This window comes from Crinia signifera, chromosome 2, assembly GCF_055691185.1.
Source record: "Crinia signifera chromosome 2, ASM5569118v1, whole genome shotgun sequence".
Taxonomy (NCBI): Eukaryota; Metazoa; Chordata; class Amphibia; order Anura; family Myobatrachidae; genus Crinia; species Crinia signifera.
Window position 1 is genome coordinate 53,013,707 of NC_139218.1, and position 15,455 is coordinate 53,029,161.

The following is a 15,455-nucleotide window of genomic DNA, read 5'->3' on the forward strand; positions in this document are numbered from 1 at the left end:
AATATTTAATCACCTTTTACAACGACGTATCTGTGTACATAAGACATTACAGCTATAGATGGGCTACAGGTCGCACTGTATTGCAGGTATAGCCGTATGATGATCTTGCAAGTGACCAAATAGGAATGCTTTCCACAATGAGAAACAGGGGCACATATGCTGAATGTACCCACAAAAATTAATTCCTTCCACTTGACAAAGGGGATCCTCTTTTGTGAATGTCTTATCTCTTACCACTGAGCACCCTCCCCCTCCCTATATATAACTGTTATATTCTCTCGCTAATTGCTTACAATGATCTTTTTGGTTGCCATAGCCACCAGTGTGTGTGGCTGCCAAATTTTTTTTATTATCAGTCAATAAAATGGAATCGGCCGCTACCCCTTCCCCCACCAGCCTGTCACAGCAGGCTTTACAAGATGATGTTCAATAAACCAAATTTCCCTAACCTAAATTGATGCTTGCCAAATGACCGTAATAAAATATATCAGCGCATTCAAATTTTTTTTTATATACCTACAACTGCAGGAGCACTTTAAGTAGGTTTGTAGGATGTTGGTGTTAAATGAACATGGTGTTTCATCACGAAGGCATTTTGATCAGTTAACATGTGATTGTATAACGATTGTTTATCCACTTTTGTAATGTCACTGGGAAGGAAACATAAGTCAGATTTAAAGAGAATATGTAATGACAACAATGTGTAGAAAGTAAACATGTATTCTAGAATAAGTGTAGATAATGTGAGTCATGTGACAGGACAGATCTTTAAAAAACATTACTTGTACTTATAGATGTTCACATTTGGATAAAACATTTCAAGGGGCTGAAGCCAGGAACCTATAAAAGCCTTATACTTTTTCACCATCACTAGCTAAGCCTATACTTGTGACAAGCACTGGGATCTTATACTCTTGGTCATAATAAAGAGCTAAAAAGGGGGCAGATTTCACAAAGAGGGATATTTTTTGCTAATATGTGAACTGTTTCCCAGCCAATCAGCTGCTGTCATCTGTTTGAAAAATTACAAGAGACGATTGGCTGGATCACCATTAACATTTGTAATGAGCGATAGCAAGATTATAATTCTGACCCTAGATTTACCATCCTTTGGTTCCTGTTTCAGACCACTTTTATCCCGGGGTGTATTGACTAAATGTAAATAACATGATACAGGGTAGATAATGTCCTTCACAAGAAGCAGCGTGTACAGTTGTCAATCTGCAGCGAGCAACCCTGGAAGAGGCATGTACAGTCCCATACTCCCCAGGGGAGAAGGCCACAGAAATCAAAAGGAAAACAGCACTAAGACCTACAGTATTAAGCAAAAACAGAACTTTGTATAAAAACAAAACCGGCACAGTGCATAAACTTCGAGCGCGATCTGTCTGTAAGCACCAAAGTGACATCACACCAATGGCTCCCTATTGAGAGTCTGTGTCTCTTGCTTTGCACTGCTCCATTTCCTGGCCTGCTTCCTGTGGCGCAGGCTCCATCTGATTCAGATAGCTAGACAATGAACCACCAGGGTATCACTCAGATAGACTGCAAACGTTGTCAAAACAACTCCAGAGGTGACAAAACCAACACACCCACCTCCTTTTCTGCGGAGCATTAACTGTAAATGGTTTTATAAAAATAGAGTGTGTCCCCAGCACCTTGTGGACATTCCTGTGTTATCTGTCTCTCAGCTGTCATGCTGCCTGAGGCAGGCCACTGTGTCAACAGAGAAGAGATGGATGGTGTGTCTTCTGCTGTCAAAGCTGCTGTGATAAAGAGGGGGGGCTGGCTGTGTGGGCAGTCACTGGTGCTGCCGCTGGGAAACCATGACTGTAGCAAGGAGGTCACTCAAAGCGTCGCAAGTGGTTGTAGAGAGACTGGACGTAGGTGAACACACACATGGGATCTGGCTTCCTTCCCATCATCAGCATGTCCTCGACTTCTATCAGACGGTCGCAGTGGGCCATTTTCCTGTCAAATTAAACCAAAACATGATTAGCTCAAGCAATTATGTATAAGACAAGTTACAATCAAGCTTTAGAGATTACTACATTGTATCATAGGAGAGATCTATCTCATATGCTGGTTAGACCCAAAGGATGGAGCTTTGAGTCTAACCGGCACCAAACTCATGCAGTGTTATAAGAGTGGGAGTAACCTAAATGCCTAGCAAGTAAAAACAGACTTCTCCAAACACATTACTACTGACAGAGAACTTTTTTTGGCCTAGTAAGACAGTAGGAGGTTTCAAATTTAGTTGCGTTACCTGCGCAGGGAGAGAGAATCTATCATTTAAATTATCGAAACTTGGTGGATACTGCAACTGGGGGGTTCTACACCCAATGTTGTAGTTATATGTCCTCACCATGTTACGTAAGGTTGGCAGTTCATTTTGGTCCGCAAATCAGATTGCATGAAGTGTATCGTTTGCTACTGTCTAGTAATGCAATTTTCAGACTGCAGTTTACATTTTTGGCCATACTTTTTCCTATATCACCCAGTGACCTGGTTACTATGGTGATGGTACACAGACTTGCATCACGGTACAGCGCTGTCAGCATGATGACATCACTAGCCACCGCCGGGTGTAAGGGAGGTCAGTTGTGTTTCTCTCTTGGGTATGTGTTGCTTTGTTTAGGTTTGGTACTTGAACACAGTTAAATACAACTGAAATGTTGTACTACAATGCTGGGTATGATTTTCTGCTACCGTCCTGAGTGCCGCACCTTCGATCTCTGCATGACTACTCCTGTGAGGGCACCAGGCACAGCTGCTTACATATAACTGGGATGGGCCTGTGACACTTCAAGGTATATCACACAAACATTAATAACTGAATTTTCCCTTTTGGATTTTTATTACACCAGAAGACTTTTGTAAAAAGGTTTCCCTGACCGAGGAACGTGAGATTCTTACAAGCAGTAGCATTTTATAACATTCATTACAATTGTGGTACTCATACACTTTTCATACATAAAATACACAGTGTACGGAACAGTAACAACATTTTACAATCTTACTGATCTAAGATATAAAGTTTAAAAACTATCACTTTTGAATGACCTTGTAATTAGGGCACCATACACAGAAATATTATTAAATTCCAAGGGATGGAGCTCGTGGTGCACTTTCCGGTTTGCTAGATCTGAGGACAATTTTGTTGCTGTTCATGTAACAGAACTGGCTAAGCCTGTGCACCACCTGAGGGGATGGAAATGCAGGTTACTAACTTTGGAGCAGAGAACTGTAGAATACTTCCGGCTGGCGACTCCTATTAGCTTTCCTGAGACTCTGGGCAATAATTCTGACTCTTGTCTACATCAGTAATAAGTCCCTTGTTAGATCGTCTCTTCTCCCTCAGCGCTTTGCAAGTGTGCACCTAGTACTGAGTATGTAAGAGTCACCGTACAGAAGTGACCTGCAACCTTTCTGATAATGGCACTAACTTTGCCTGTGACAGTTCTGTGTTCTCCTCTTGGCTGTCAGGCTCCCGTGTAACATCTGAGGTGCATCCCTATAGTTGATGCATGAGCTTACACTTTCCTTTAAGTCTCATAGAAGCGGAATTAAAACAAGCTTACTTACTTTCTGGCTGCCCCCTCCGGGAGAGGCCATCCAGTTCAGTGAGGTGTGTGTGGGGGGGGGGGGGGGGGGGGAGCTGCTGATGGGGTGGGGCGCCCAGCAGATTATCTGGTGTGGGTGTTTGGTCAGCACGATTGCATTCTCGTGACCACACCCTGTCATTCAATGGCAGTATTTTAGGCGTTGCACAGCGGGGGTAGGGCTACAAAGATGCCATTCATGTCAGTTGCTACCATGGACCCCCCTGCCGAGAGGGGAGGGGGGGGGGGGGGCATGCGGCAGACTAGCCACATTCTGGGAAGCTTTCCGGGGGGCCAGGAGGGGAACCTGATTTCTGGGACCCTCCTGGCCATTAGGCAACCCTGAACTAGCTACTCCCAATATGCTGGTCTATAATGGCAGATGTTTGTGGAATAATTAACTGTACTGCTGACAGACCAGCTCAGCTCCATCCAGACTACAATGTCCAGCAATCTCTCCTCATCTTACAGCTGCCAGTGGAGGGGTGAGGATCTGTGCTCTTTCAGTGCAGTTGTTTTCAGCAGGATGGAAGGGAAGTCCCAGTCTCTTAACACTCAAGGACCTTTATATACCTGGCTGAGTTCAGCCCTCTCAGCCCACGCAGCTCTCTTCTCCCTCCCCCATTACCTCAGGAGGCTCTCATCAGACTCCTCACACATCATAGAGGGCGGGATGTACTAAGCCGAGAATGCGGTAATACCCCCGTTTTACGTCATTTTCAAATTTACCAAAACCTGGCCACACCGTCTTCGGCGGGCAGGGTCTATGGGCTTCTTATCGCCGCCCGCTGCAAACCCACCGCCTCCACCGACCCCCCCTCTCCCCGGCTTACCTTGCTGCAGGTCCTTCTGGACCCGGAAGGTAAACCCCTCCTCCTAGCAAGGCAGGCGGACGTCCCTCCGGCTGCAGGGGGAGGAGGAGGCGCCGGGGACAGCCACGCTGAGCTGTCCCTGCTGCAGGGAGCAGTAGGAAGCTGGGAGGTGACAGACACCACCCTGCACACCACATTACAGGTATCGCGGGGTGCCTCAGTCACCGCAGTGCGATGCTAGCCGCATATGTTAATACAAATGAGCTAGCATCGCGATGGCCGGGCGGCGATGTATCACTCCGCCCCTCTACTCGGAGACAGATCACACACTCTCTGGATCACTCCACCCTTTGTTATGATACCCGTGCACATTCATAAATGTCTATTTTCTTATACACAGTGATGCCCCATAGATACATAAATAATCAAAAGGCAGTTACATTAATGGGGTTCCATGTCCTGGCAATTTAAATTCATACATTAAAAAGGAAAAGTGAATCCTTCAATCCGAATTTCTGCTGGTAATGCAACTGTGTTTGCTGTGTTTGAAGCATGAAAGTTATGGGTAAAATGCATATAGATTCTCAGCGGGTTACATTTGCCATTACTGCCTACATCCCATTCTCATTAACAGACAATTAGAAGAGTCTGCATGCAATTTAATTGTCAATATCAACTGAATAGTAAGTGGTCACTAGCTAATAACATACGGCCCTAAGAGTGTTCACAGTGATCCCCTTAATGTGGTTAATGTGCTCTCCATGGGCCAATAGAAAAGGTACTTGTTCAGGTAAAGTATGCACTTTTCTGCAGTTAAAATGGCACAGAATAACTCAATTAACAGGCATTAGATTTTTGCATTCTTCTATCCCTTTAATGGCAACATTGTGATAATTATCTAATCAGACTCCTTAATTTCACTGCAGTTAATCAAATGATGTGACTTTTACTTTCTGGGAGGGAGAAAATGTGCCAGTGGTTCTGAAACGCGTTGGGATCGCAGCACCGCGCTAAGCAGATGATCTGCCGGACTAGTGCCAAGGCACTTTGTGGATTGTTTTATCCTGTGCCACACATTCTTCATGCTTCATTAACAGCACAGTGACAGAAGTGCACTCCTGACTCGAGCTGTGGATTAGAATTCAAAACCACAGGATTTCTGACACTGGGTTCACCCAAATCTTTGATTACATGCAAAGGATTAATATGAGGTTTGATGAAGCGTTGGTAACAATGCAGCTTGCATCCACCTGCGGTTCATGCGCTTGGATTTAGGAATCACTGACACTGATCAAACCAATGTTTATTTCCCCGATCTATCATTGTCATTTCAGTTAAAAATACTTAATTAGCCATCAAACTATCAGGGGGAGAATGAGGAAAATGAAGGAGGTTTTAAGCTTGGGTTCTAAGTGTGCTTTTAAGTTGAAGGCAGCTGACCCCTCCCTGTGTCAAATACACCAAAATATGTTTTTTTCGAACGGTCGAAAAGCATTACATAAGGGACAGCCTTGTTCCACACACAGATTACAGACATAACAGTCTGAAACATAACCATTTGGTAGACGTTGGCAGATACTGTTAATTTTCTAAGCTCCGAGCCCTGTCCTTCTCTAGAAAAGGCCTCATCTGCGATATATTTTAGCTAACGACTCGCTGACGTAGCTGGTGCCGTCTGGTATAATGACACCTTTGGATTGTGTGTTTTGGCTCTAAAACCAATCGTAATAAATGAAAATTCCATGTGGAGCAGTTCTATGGGAACTGATAACGCTGTCTAATAAGGAGACAACAGAATCACAAAACTAAAAGCCAAGACCATTTCCTGACGTGATCACTCATTCCCTGCATATTATTGTTACCTTAGGGCAGTAATCAGAAGTCATACCAGCAACTATTTCAAATGAATATATGAGTTTACTAGATCTTCTGCAAAGAACATATTACATTCAAACTGCATCTTATCTGCAGACTACAGTGCATGTAAAGCCCCCATACACTAGTACGATATGGCCCTTATTCACACGATTTTGACACATCAGTCCGATAAATTGCGTGAAAACATTGTATGTCATTTGCTTCCCATTCCGATGTGCGGCCCGGTAAGCAGCGGGTCAGATCCGGATATCGTCATGACTGCAACAAGGATATCCTGGGGCAGTGAATGGCATCGCATACGATGCATTGTGTGCAAAAGGACCGAAGTGTATCCCCCTTCACACTGATGAGCCCATGCAAAACAATATGGCCCTTTTTCTCCTGTGAAGCCCGCGAGGGGACGCGGATACCTGTGAAGGTATCCGCGTGCGCTCGCCACGCTTCGGGCTCGGTGGCTCGCTGCGCTCGCCACACTTTATAAAATCAACTCCACGCCGACGTGGATAGTGGGGGTATGAAAAGGTCGTAGGACGCGTACCGACGCCCCTCGCGGGCTCGCTTCGCTAGTCACGTTTCGGGTTGGCGTGGATAGTGGAATTAACAAGGTCGACAGCTGTTACGTCGACTAGTGTCATTGTGAACAGGTTTAATAGTGTACGCCTGGACCCTACTAAATTTAGAGGCTTTACCATCTAAATTTAGATGCCCCCATCTTAGCGGTTTGCAGGGAGTCTGGATTTAGACGTCTAAATCTAGACTTCTAAATTGCCGGAGGAGTCTAAATTGCCGAGTTGTCAGCGGTGCGCAGGACTGCCTATTGCACTGTGGAACTACAAGTACCACAGTGACCTGTCAGCGCTGGATGCACTGCTGCTGCCCAGCGCTATGCTGATAACGTAGCTTACATAAGGAAAGCAGCCACGCGCTGCGCTGAGAACAGCTAGAGCGGCACGCGCACAGTAAACACAGAGTCTGGCAGACTGCCAAGTTTCAAAGTTTCACTGTGCGCGCGGTGGCGCCGTGAAACTACACAAGTACCCAATTAAAATATATACAATACCTGCATCTTAATGCGCATTTATACCACACTTATGGTAGCCCTGGGATTGCATATTTTACACACCTTAAAATATGCTGCTTAAAGACACCTCCCAACTGTCCATATTTAAGTTGATCGGTTAAAATGATATGGGAATGTTGCACTTCCCAGTCTGCATATTTGTCTGAACTCCTGGAAAGTTGAGAAGTCTGCCTGCCGTGGCTGTTGCATTTCAGTCTGGGACTTCTACTGGGACTTCTCCGATCCCCCTTGGCTGGATCACACCCGATATAAATCGCATGTGGTCCTTTTGTATACAATATATCAAATGTGTTCCCATTCCCCGTTGCAGGGAGGCAACTCGGAGGTTGGATGTGCAGCACACCTGATCTCCGATCCGATGCGCATGGGATCACGCATTGGATGTCAAACACATGCGAGTTGGCCACTTTTCACTTGATTTCTCAGCCCGGTCCATCAGAACGGTATAGCTTATGACCATCTTAAGACTGTGGTCAGGGGTGTAGGCTTAGGCACTAAGAAATTAGGATTAGGTACAAAAGGGTATTAGTCTCCGGGGGGTGAGTTAGGCTGCAGGGGGACGGGTTGTTTAGAGTTAATCTGCAGAAAGGAAGAGCTAGGATTAGAATACTTACCATCCGGGGGGCGGAATTCTGGTGTACAAGGACGCCGCTGGTGGTCTTCTGACCGATGGCATCCCAAGCACTGAGATGCCGATACCTTCTCTAAGCAATGAATCCTAGAGCACTATGTAGTATATATACCGTATATACTCGAGTATAAGTCGACCCGAATATAAGCGGAGGCAACTAATTTCGCAACAAAAAACTGGGAAAATTTATTGACTCAAGTGGGACCCTCACTCGAGTATAAGCTAAGAGGGGGCTTTTTCAGCATAAAAAATGTTCTGAAAAAGTAGGCTTATACTTGAGTATATATGGTAGCTCCATTATAATAGCTAAGAATGGTGTCCAAAATATGGGCAATTATTAAGTCACATCCCTTAAATATCAAACAGGTACCAGAACTTCACAGGTTCTAATGATCAGTGACCTGTCTGACATGTAGCTAACATTTTCATTTAAATCACCGCTCTGGGCAGTATTCAATGCATGCGCCATTTTTCCACACATCGCCATGCCTTCCGCTCACCCTATTCAACGCGTCAGCTGCTCGCCACCCCTGACAGTGAGCATTGACCAATGCAGTGTACGAGGAGGCGGATTGAGTTGTTGTGGGCAGTTTTCAAACATTGCAGCGAAATACAGAAAAAATGCAAATTAGCCTAAAAAACTATTCCAAATCAGCAGACTGCTAATGCTGTGTGTATCTACTCAAAGGCCAAATGAAGGAGTGAGGAAGAAGAGGTGAATCATGGGTAGAATAAACAGTGAGGGGAAAGAAAAGCATCATGGGGGAAAAAAAAGGTACCACAAAAAAAATAAAAATATATTAATGTGGTGCTTCTTAAGAAAAAAATATAGATACCGGTACTTCAAAAAAAAAAAAAAATAAATAGAGTTGTAGACACCAAAAACAAAGAATTTTTTTTTTTTTTTTTTTTAGAAGTTTAGTTCACCTTACAAAGATGCCGAGAGCAAAACAGAAAGGCAAGCCCAAAAAAAAAAAAGGCGAGTAGTGTTCTCCGTTTTAGCATTGAATACACAAACAAAAAAAATTCCCATAAGAAAAACAGCGAACAATGGCGAGGACCAAGCGGCGAATAGGGCGAAGCTCGCTGTTCATTTTTAGCAAACCGGGAGCGTTGAATAGGACGAGGACCATTTTTGGTGAGAGGACTGGCTTCTCGCGCCCCCCCCCCCCCAAAAAAACAAAACAAAAAAAAAAACAGCGAGCCTCGCCAGAAAAAAAAAAGTGAACTGGGAGCACTGAATACGGCCCTCTCTGTTCTCCCGGCATTACATGACTAGCTCAGCTGTGCCGTGTGTGAAGGGGACTATAGATCAATCAGTCAGACCCCAGATGGGTGATACAATTTGCTGATCAAAGATGGGTGATAGCTGATCAAAGATGGGTGATACAATTTGCTGATCAAAGATGAGTTATGTTGGATCATCATAAAAAAAGCTGGATTTTGCAGGTAAGATAGTCTAAAGAAAAAGTAATTTGCATCTGCCAATTGGGTTGACCTGATCTGTGAACTAGAAAATCCTATCTGCTCGATGAAGCCCTCAGCAGAGTAAATGGATATTTTGGCTGGGTATTCTAAGAGGTGACACAAGGATATGCATATAGGTGATGTTTGCAGAAATGATATACAGTACATAGTTACAGAACGCTCTATAAAATATGGTGTTTATTATATCCTCTGCTCTGTCAAGGCTAGGGTCAGTTGCGAACCGGGACAAGGACGAGCTGCGTCACCAGGACAGATGAAGAAGAAAGGGAGGGATGAAGGCCCTGTAGTTATTTATGAAACGGAAAATCTTGAGGTTTTTTTTTGTAAAAGTGAGAAAATGCTCTTTTGCTTTAGAAGATACCTTTACAAATGCTGCAGAATACTTTCACGGTGATAAAATCTACTAATAGGCATTCAGGAAAGAAATCATCCTGTATATAGCAATGTCACTAATGCGCAACAGAGACATAATAAATATTCACATCCAAGATCATTCTGTAAACTGAAGAGAAGTTGCAGCAATTATAATTATATATGTATTCCTTAAACATGGGCTCGCCTGTACTGACATACATGTCTTTTACTAATTCAGATAACAAGCAGCAGACTGGGGTGAAAGTAACTGCAGGCTGCAAACAAAAGTTTAAATCATTTCTAACCGACTAAATGGACTTTAGGTTCTGATTCAGACCTGTCCGCTAGGCTGCATATACTTGAGCATAGCTAACAGGTCAGCGGCCCCCGCATGGGGCCAAAGAGGAGAGATAATTCATTCAATGGTGGCAGAACAACGAATGATTTCTCTCCCCTTCCGTAATAAAAGTCTAAAATGACTTCATTTCCAGCGCAGATCGCCAAAAAGGGGCATCGACCCGCATACTTCCCAGGGGAACGCCCAGTGTTTTTATGGGGACACCCATAAAATGTTGGTCGTTCCCCTGTTCCATCCCCACCCGCCCTCTCTGGAGCATGCACATGCGCAAACCCCCCCACCATCGGACACGGGGCCAAATTCGGACCCGAACAAACGGGTCTGAATTGGCCCCCTAATGATGAGCTATATTCGCATGTCTAGTTCAAGAAGGGAAAACGTATAATTATAAAGGAGATGGGATCACCAGGTTTGGTTTTCTCTTTATTTTGTTTTTCGAATTTTCGGCCGTTCCAGTGGGCCGGTCTTTTTTTCTTTGCTCAATATGGCAAAATGTTCCGGAACAGTCTTGTTGTCCTAGCTTAATATTTACATGAAATACGATTCAGAACTTTAGCACTCTCTTAAAAAAAATAGGTTACACTTGTCAAGCAAGTTCAGAAATGTCAAAGATGACAGGTGTAGGTCTGTGTAGGCGGTCAGTTCTCAGCTGCACCAATAGCGCAAGCGGTCATGATAGCTGTTCAACAAGAGCATGGAGGGGTAGATGTATGAAACATTGATAAGATAGGAGAAGTGAGCCAGAGGAGAAGTGGCCCATGTCAACCAATCAGCTGCTTTGCATAATGTTATATTATGCAAATTACAGGTGTTACTTCAGTGCTGAATAGCTGCCACAGGCCACATTTCCACTTTCTCACTTCTTCTCCCTTATCACTGCTTTATACCTCTATCCCTGAATTACCAGCATGGTACCTATACAAGCCACTGAAGTGTACGGTGATCTGGGATACGGTGGGGCTTGGGCCATACAAAGGGGATGCTTGTGGCCATCATAAGGAGAAAAGAGAAATATATGTAGCACTGTAGAATGTTGGGAAACGGTCACTAGGCCGACACAAGGATTAGGTCAACAATGGGAAGGCCAACATGAGCGTTTCACTTTTTTTTTTAGCCAACATGCAATATTTCATGGCCTATACCATCCACTATGGCGTGTCGACTTTGACATTTGGGACAAAAACGTGACAAGCTAATGTCGACCTTTTGATTGTCAAACTTCCCATCGTCGACCTAATGCTTGACCCAATGACCCATACCCATAACGTTAAGGGGCAGACAAGAAAACAATACTGGTCAAAAACAAAAAAAAGTGTCAGGCAATGGAAACTTTTTGCTGTTAGTTCTCAAACATGCTACATAGAATATTTACTACCTATTTAAACCCAAGCATGTACATGTAGGCTGCAATGAAGCTATGTGATTACTCCAGTTGCCGCTTCCATACTAACCTCAGTTAGATGGAACATTCATAGCCTAAACCTCCTTTATACTGTGTTCTATTCAGACAATTAATAAAAAAGTTACTCACACACAGAATAAGTAATAGTTACAGTAAATCAAATCCTGGAAAATAGTTTTAAATTACTTTTGACTGTGAAAAGCAGGGAAATTAAATAATAATCTCTACAAAGAACTTATTTCCTATAGCACAATTATTATTATTTTTTTTAATTTAAAGCATGTTCCTCTTAACAGGACTTAACTCCCCAATACATGAAAGGCTGAGCATTCAGAACAGCGGCTGGATAAGTGGCGGCATGCACTGATTCAGTATCGTGCGGATCTATTGTATAGTCGCAAATCGTTTTCGCATATAAAATACATTTATGCTCTTTTTCATAGTCTAATACTATATATCTGCTGGATTTCTGTGAAATGGGTGGAAAATCTGTGGTGACAAAGCAATTGCTTTTAGCGGTTTCATGAGAATGTAGCTAGAGGTATGTGCTATTGGGGCAGATGTATTAAGCCTTAACAAGAGATAAATGCAAGTGTGATAAGGAGAGATAAACGTCCAGCCAATCACCTGCTAACTGCCATGTTACAGGCTGTGTTTCAAAAAAGTCAGTAAGGAGCTGATTGGCTGGACGTTTATCTCTCCTTATAACACTTGAATTTATCTTATGTTAAGGCTTAATACATCTGCCCCATTGTGAGCCGTGGGTACGGAGAAGGGAAGCCTGTACCAAGACTGTAGGCATTGGGCATGTGCTTTGCATACATTAATGCTGATGTTTAGGGCTGTAGATAGAAAAACACTGGGAGACGTTTCCTTGCTTTATCCTATAGAAACTCATTATCATAACTTAGCAAATCCGGCTTCTACAGCCTCACGCAAACACAGACACTTTGTACCCGACGCAGAATCAGCCCTATAGGCTGTCAAATATACAGCCGAGTGCACTGAACATTTTCCTAAAACAAAATATTATGGGGGTGGGGGGTATATTAAATCTGTGCCTCTATTTCCGCCAGCAGAAATAGCGGCACTCGCCTATTCGATGCTTTCAGTGCTACCGTTCCCAGCATTGAAGGCTTTCAGATTTGGCTTTTATTTGTCTAATCTGAATTGCTGGACGCTAATTGTCAAACTCCTGGCCTATTCCGACAATTTAGCGTCCGTTTCCAAAAATACGGCCGTGAATCCGACTGTTGGGAATGTCCCGACAGTCGGATTCGGGATTGAATACCCGAATCCGAATGAATATAGGAAGACAACAGAGAACAAAATATCCACTCACTCCTTTGGTTTAAGTAACATGTCACTCTACAGCTGTTGGGGGAACTAGGAGTTGTTGGTACAAGTTAAAGCGAATTTTTCAAAATCTGCAACATCTAATACTTTTGCGCTACCAACACATTCCAAAAGCACCAGTTTGTTGTAAATAAAATAAATAAAAGTTTCAACTACTCATCCAAGATGACACAGGAGTTGCAGTGAATAGAACACTATTTCTGCCGACTGTCTGGTTAACGCTACCCCAGAGTCTGCTGAATGCGGTCACTCCAGGTAAGGGGTCGTCTGTCAGTATAATGGACACCTAACATGGGATAGAGAGACTGTACTCACTCAGCTGTGGAGAAAGCTTGTTCAAAGTTCTGTTTGTGGTTTGAAGGCACCAGAGCGTCATAGTCAAAAGCTTCAGGGAAGAACGAATGGACAAGGGCACAGAAAGCCATTCCATCACTCCAACTGGATGAAAAGTTCTGTAGATCAATTTTCTAAATAACCCCAAAAAAATAGTAAAGATTAATCGCTCAGACTTATAGTAAATACACATTCAAAACACTTCCAGGGATGATCTGCTATAAACCAGTTGTGTACATAGAAAAGTAGGACAATAGCTGTATACGGAGGCAGAACCTGACATACACCCCAGAAATGTAATGATGTACATCAGGGTATATGCATTAATGTCCCATTTGTAAGACATTGTGTCATGTGCTAGCACGCCTTCCTCCACCCAAACCCAACAGCAGTAACCCTATGCCTGATGGTAATATAGGATGAACAAAGGACTGATCAGTCATACGAGGTATAAAGCGCTACTGTGGATCACCCCCTGTCCCAGTGCTGCAGCTTGTGATGCAGTACAGTCATTTAGGGATCACTGATCACCTTGCCTTGCTGTCACACTGCAACATACATTCATTTGCTGTATGATAAATAGCAATGCATCAAACAATTGCAATCATTTTAAAATGAGCGGCCAGTCCTGGGACATGGCATATTTACAGATGTAGAAACCCATAGCCTGAAAAGTCCATTTATCCCACATAGTCCCTATACAGTATCACACCATGTCAATTGGGGATACGGTCACTAGGTCTACAAGCATTAGGTCGACATGGGGGTTTCACATTTTTTTGAGCCAATATGTGCCAACAGGTGGTATTTCATGACCTACCATCAGGTATTTCAGCCCCACCAAAAATTGTGAAAAACCCCATGTTAACCATTTGACTGTAAACCTTCCCATGTCGACCTAATGCTTGTGTCGACCTAATGACCCTATCGACCTAGATGCATATCAACCTAATGGTGTCCACCTACTGCTTGTCGACCATCATGCCCTCTACCCAATGATCCATAACCGTCACTTGGGAGAAGTGCATGAAGACTTGAATTATACAGATCGGGGAACCACATGTAACAGGGACCCATTATAATGCTCACTAAGGGGGCTTCAGTATCTGAATGCATGTTTATGTCAGACTTGCTACTAGAACATCTACATATACACAAATAATATCACAAGGTCTATACATTCAAACAACTTATTTAGTGTCACTTTGAAAAGTATCCCACAAATACAGTGAGAGCCGCGCAGGGTGGGTAGAAAGCCTCACTTGTGTCATCTGTATACACGGTGTCAGGGGAAACACTTCTCAGACACTAGAGTTTGCCTAGATACACAGCCTGAAATAGCCTCCACTCCCCTGCATTTCACAGACTCCGCAAGCTCTAGGTAGAAAACACTTCTGTCTCCTTCTACTAATTATCTACAGATTCCAATTAGTCCTGTGTAACTCTACTCCCCACACATAGTTGTAGACTACACACAGATCTGATACACAAGTAGCTTCTTACAACATTATAAACGCTACACTACATACTACTCTACTGCAGCTACAGCCGCACTCCTGCTGGCAAGTACCGGTGAGCTGCAAGAAACAGAACATACCGGCTTATCATGTCTGCCAAGTCGGAGAACAATTAGAGTGGGATAAAATAAAGTGGGTCTGTTCACATTCAGTGCAATTATTATAAGACAGAAATAATTTGTTCTGGTTTCTTTCTGCGTAGCTGTGTACAATCACTGACAAACAACTGCGGTAGACACAGATAGACGACTAGGAGCACTACGCTTACCTTGTAGCCAATGGTTTTGGATCGGCACCATTCCAGGAGGATCTGTTTAATGCTGCTGGCGCTGGAAACGCCAAAACTCTGAGACCTTTTCAGCGTCACCTTGGATTCCCCCTTAGCTCTACAAACAACAGAGGTTTAATGATCAGAGAGATCCTGCTTACAGAGAACAGGAGTTGTCTTCATCTAATCAGAAGAGATACTTAAAGGAAACGAGAAAGCATTTATGCAGATAAATAAACGCAATTACTTCAATTAAAAGGAGCATGCTGGGGAAATGTAATTATCAGGGATTTGTCAAATGCTTTGGGATAGAAAGCAGCAACTTCGCCTTGTTTTACCTTTTAACTGATTGCTCTTCATTATACTGCATTTCCC

The 15,455-nt window shown here is 43.5% G+C and overlaps 1 protein-coding gene across 2 annotated transcripts in view; it reads right to left on the minus strand.

The window, feature by feature from the left end:
* Positions 1-704: 704 nt before the first annotated feature.
* The window catches only part of SMTNL2 (smoothelin like 2), a 77,770-nt gene continuing 63,019 nt past the window's right edge, over positions 705-15,455 (minus strand). For both annotated transcript variants that reach the window (XM_083172110.1, XM_083172109.1), the window contains exons 7-9: positions 15,081-15,198; positions 13,278-13,429; positions 705-1,971 (exon numbers count right to left, since the gene is read on the minus strand). In XM_083172110.1, coding sequence (XP_083028236.1) covers positions 1,845-1,971; positions 13,278-13,429; positions 15,081-15,198 — 397 coding nt within the window. In that variant the 3' untranslated portion in view covers positions 705-1,844. The remainder of the gene's footprint in view (positions 1,972-13,277; positions 13,430-15,080; positions 15,199-15,455) is intronic.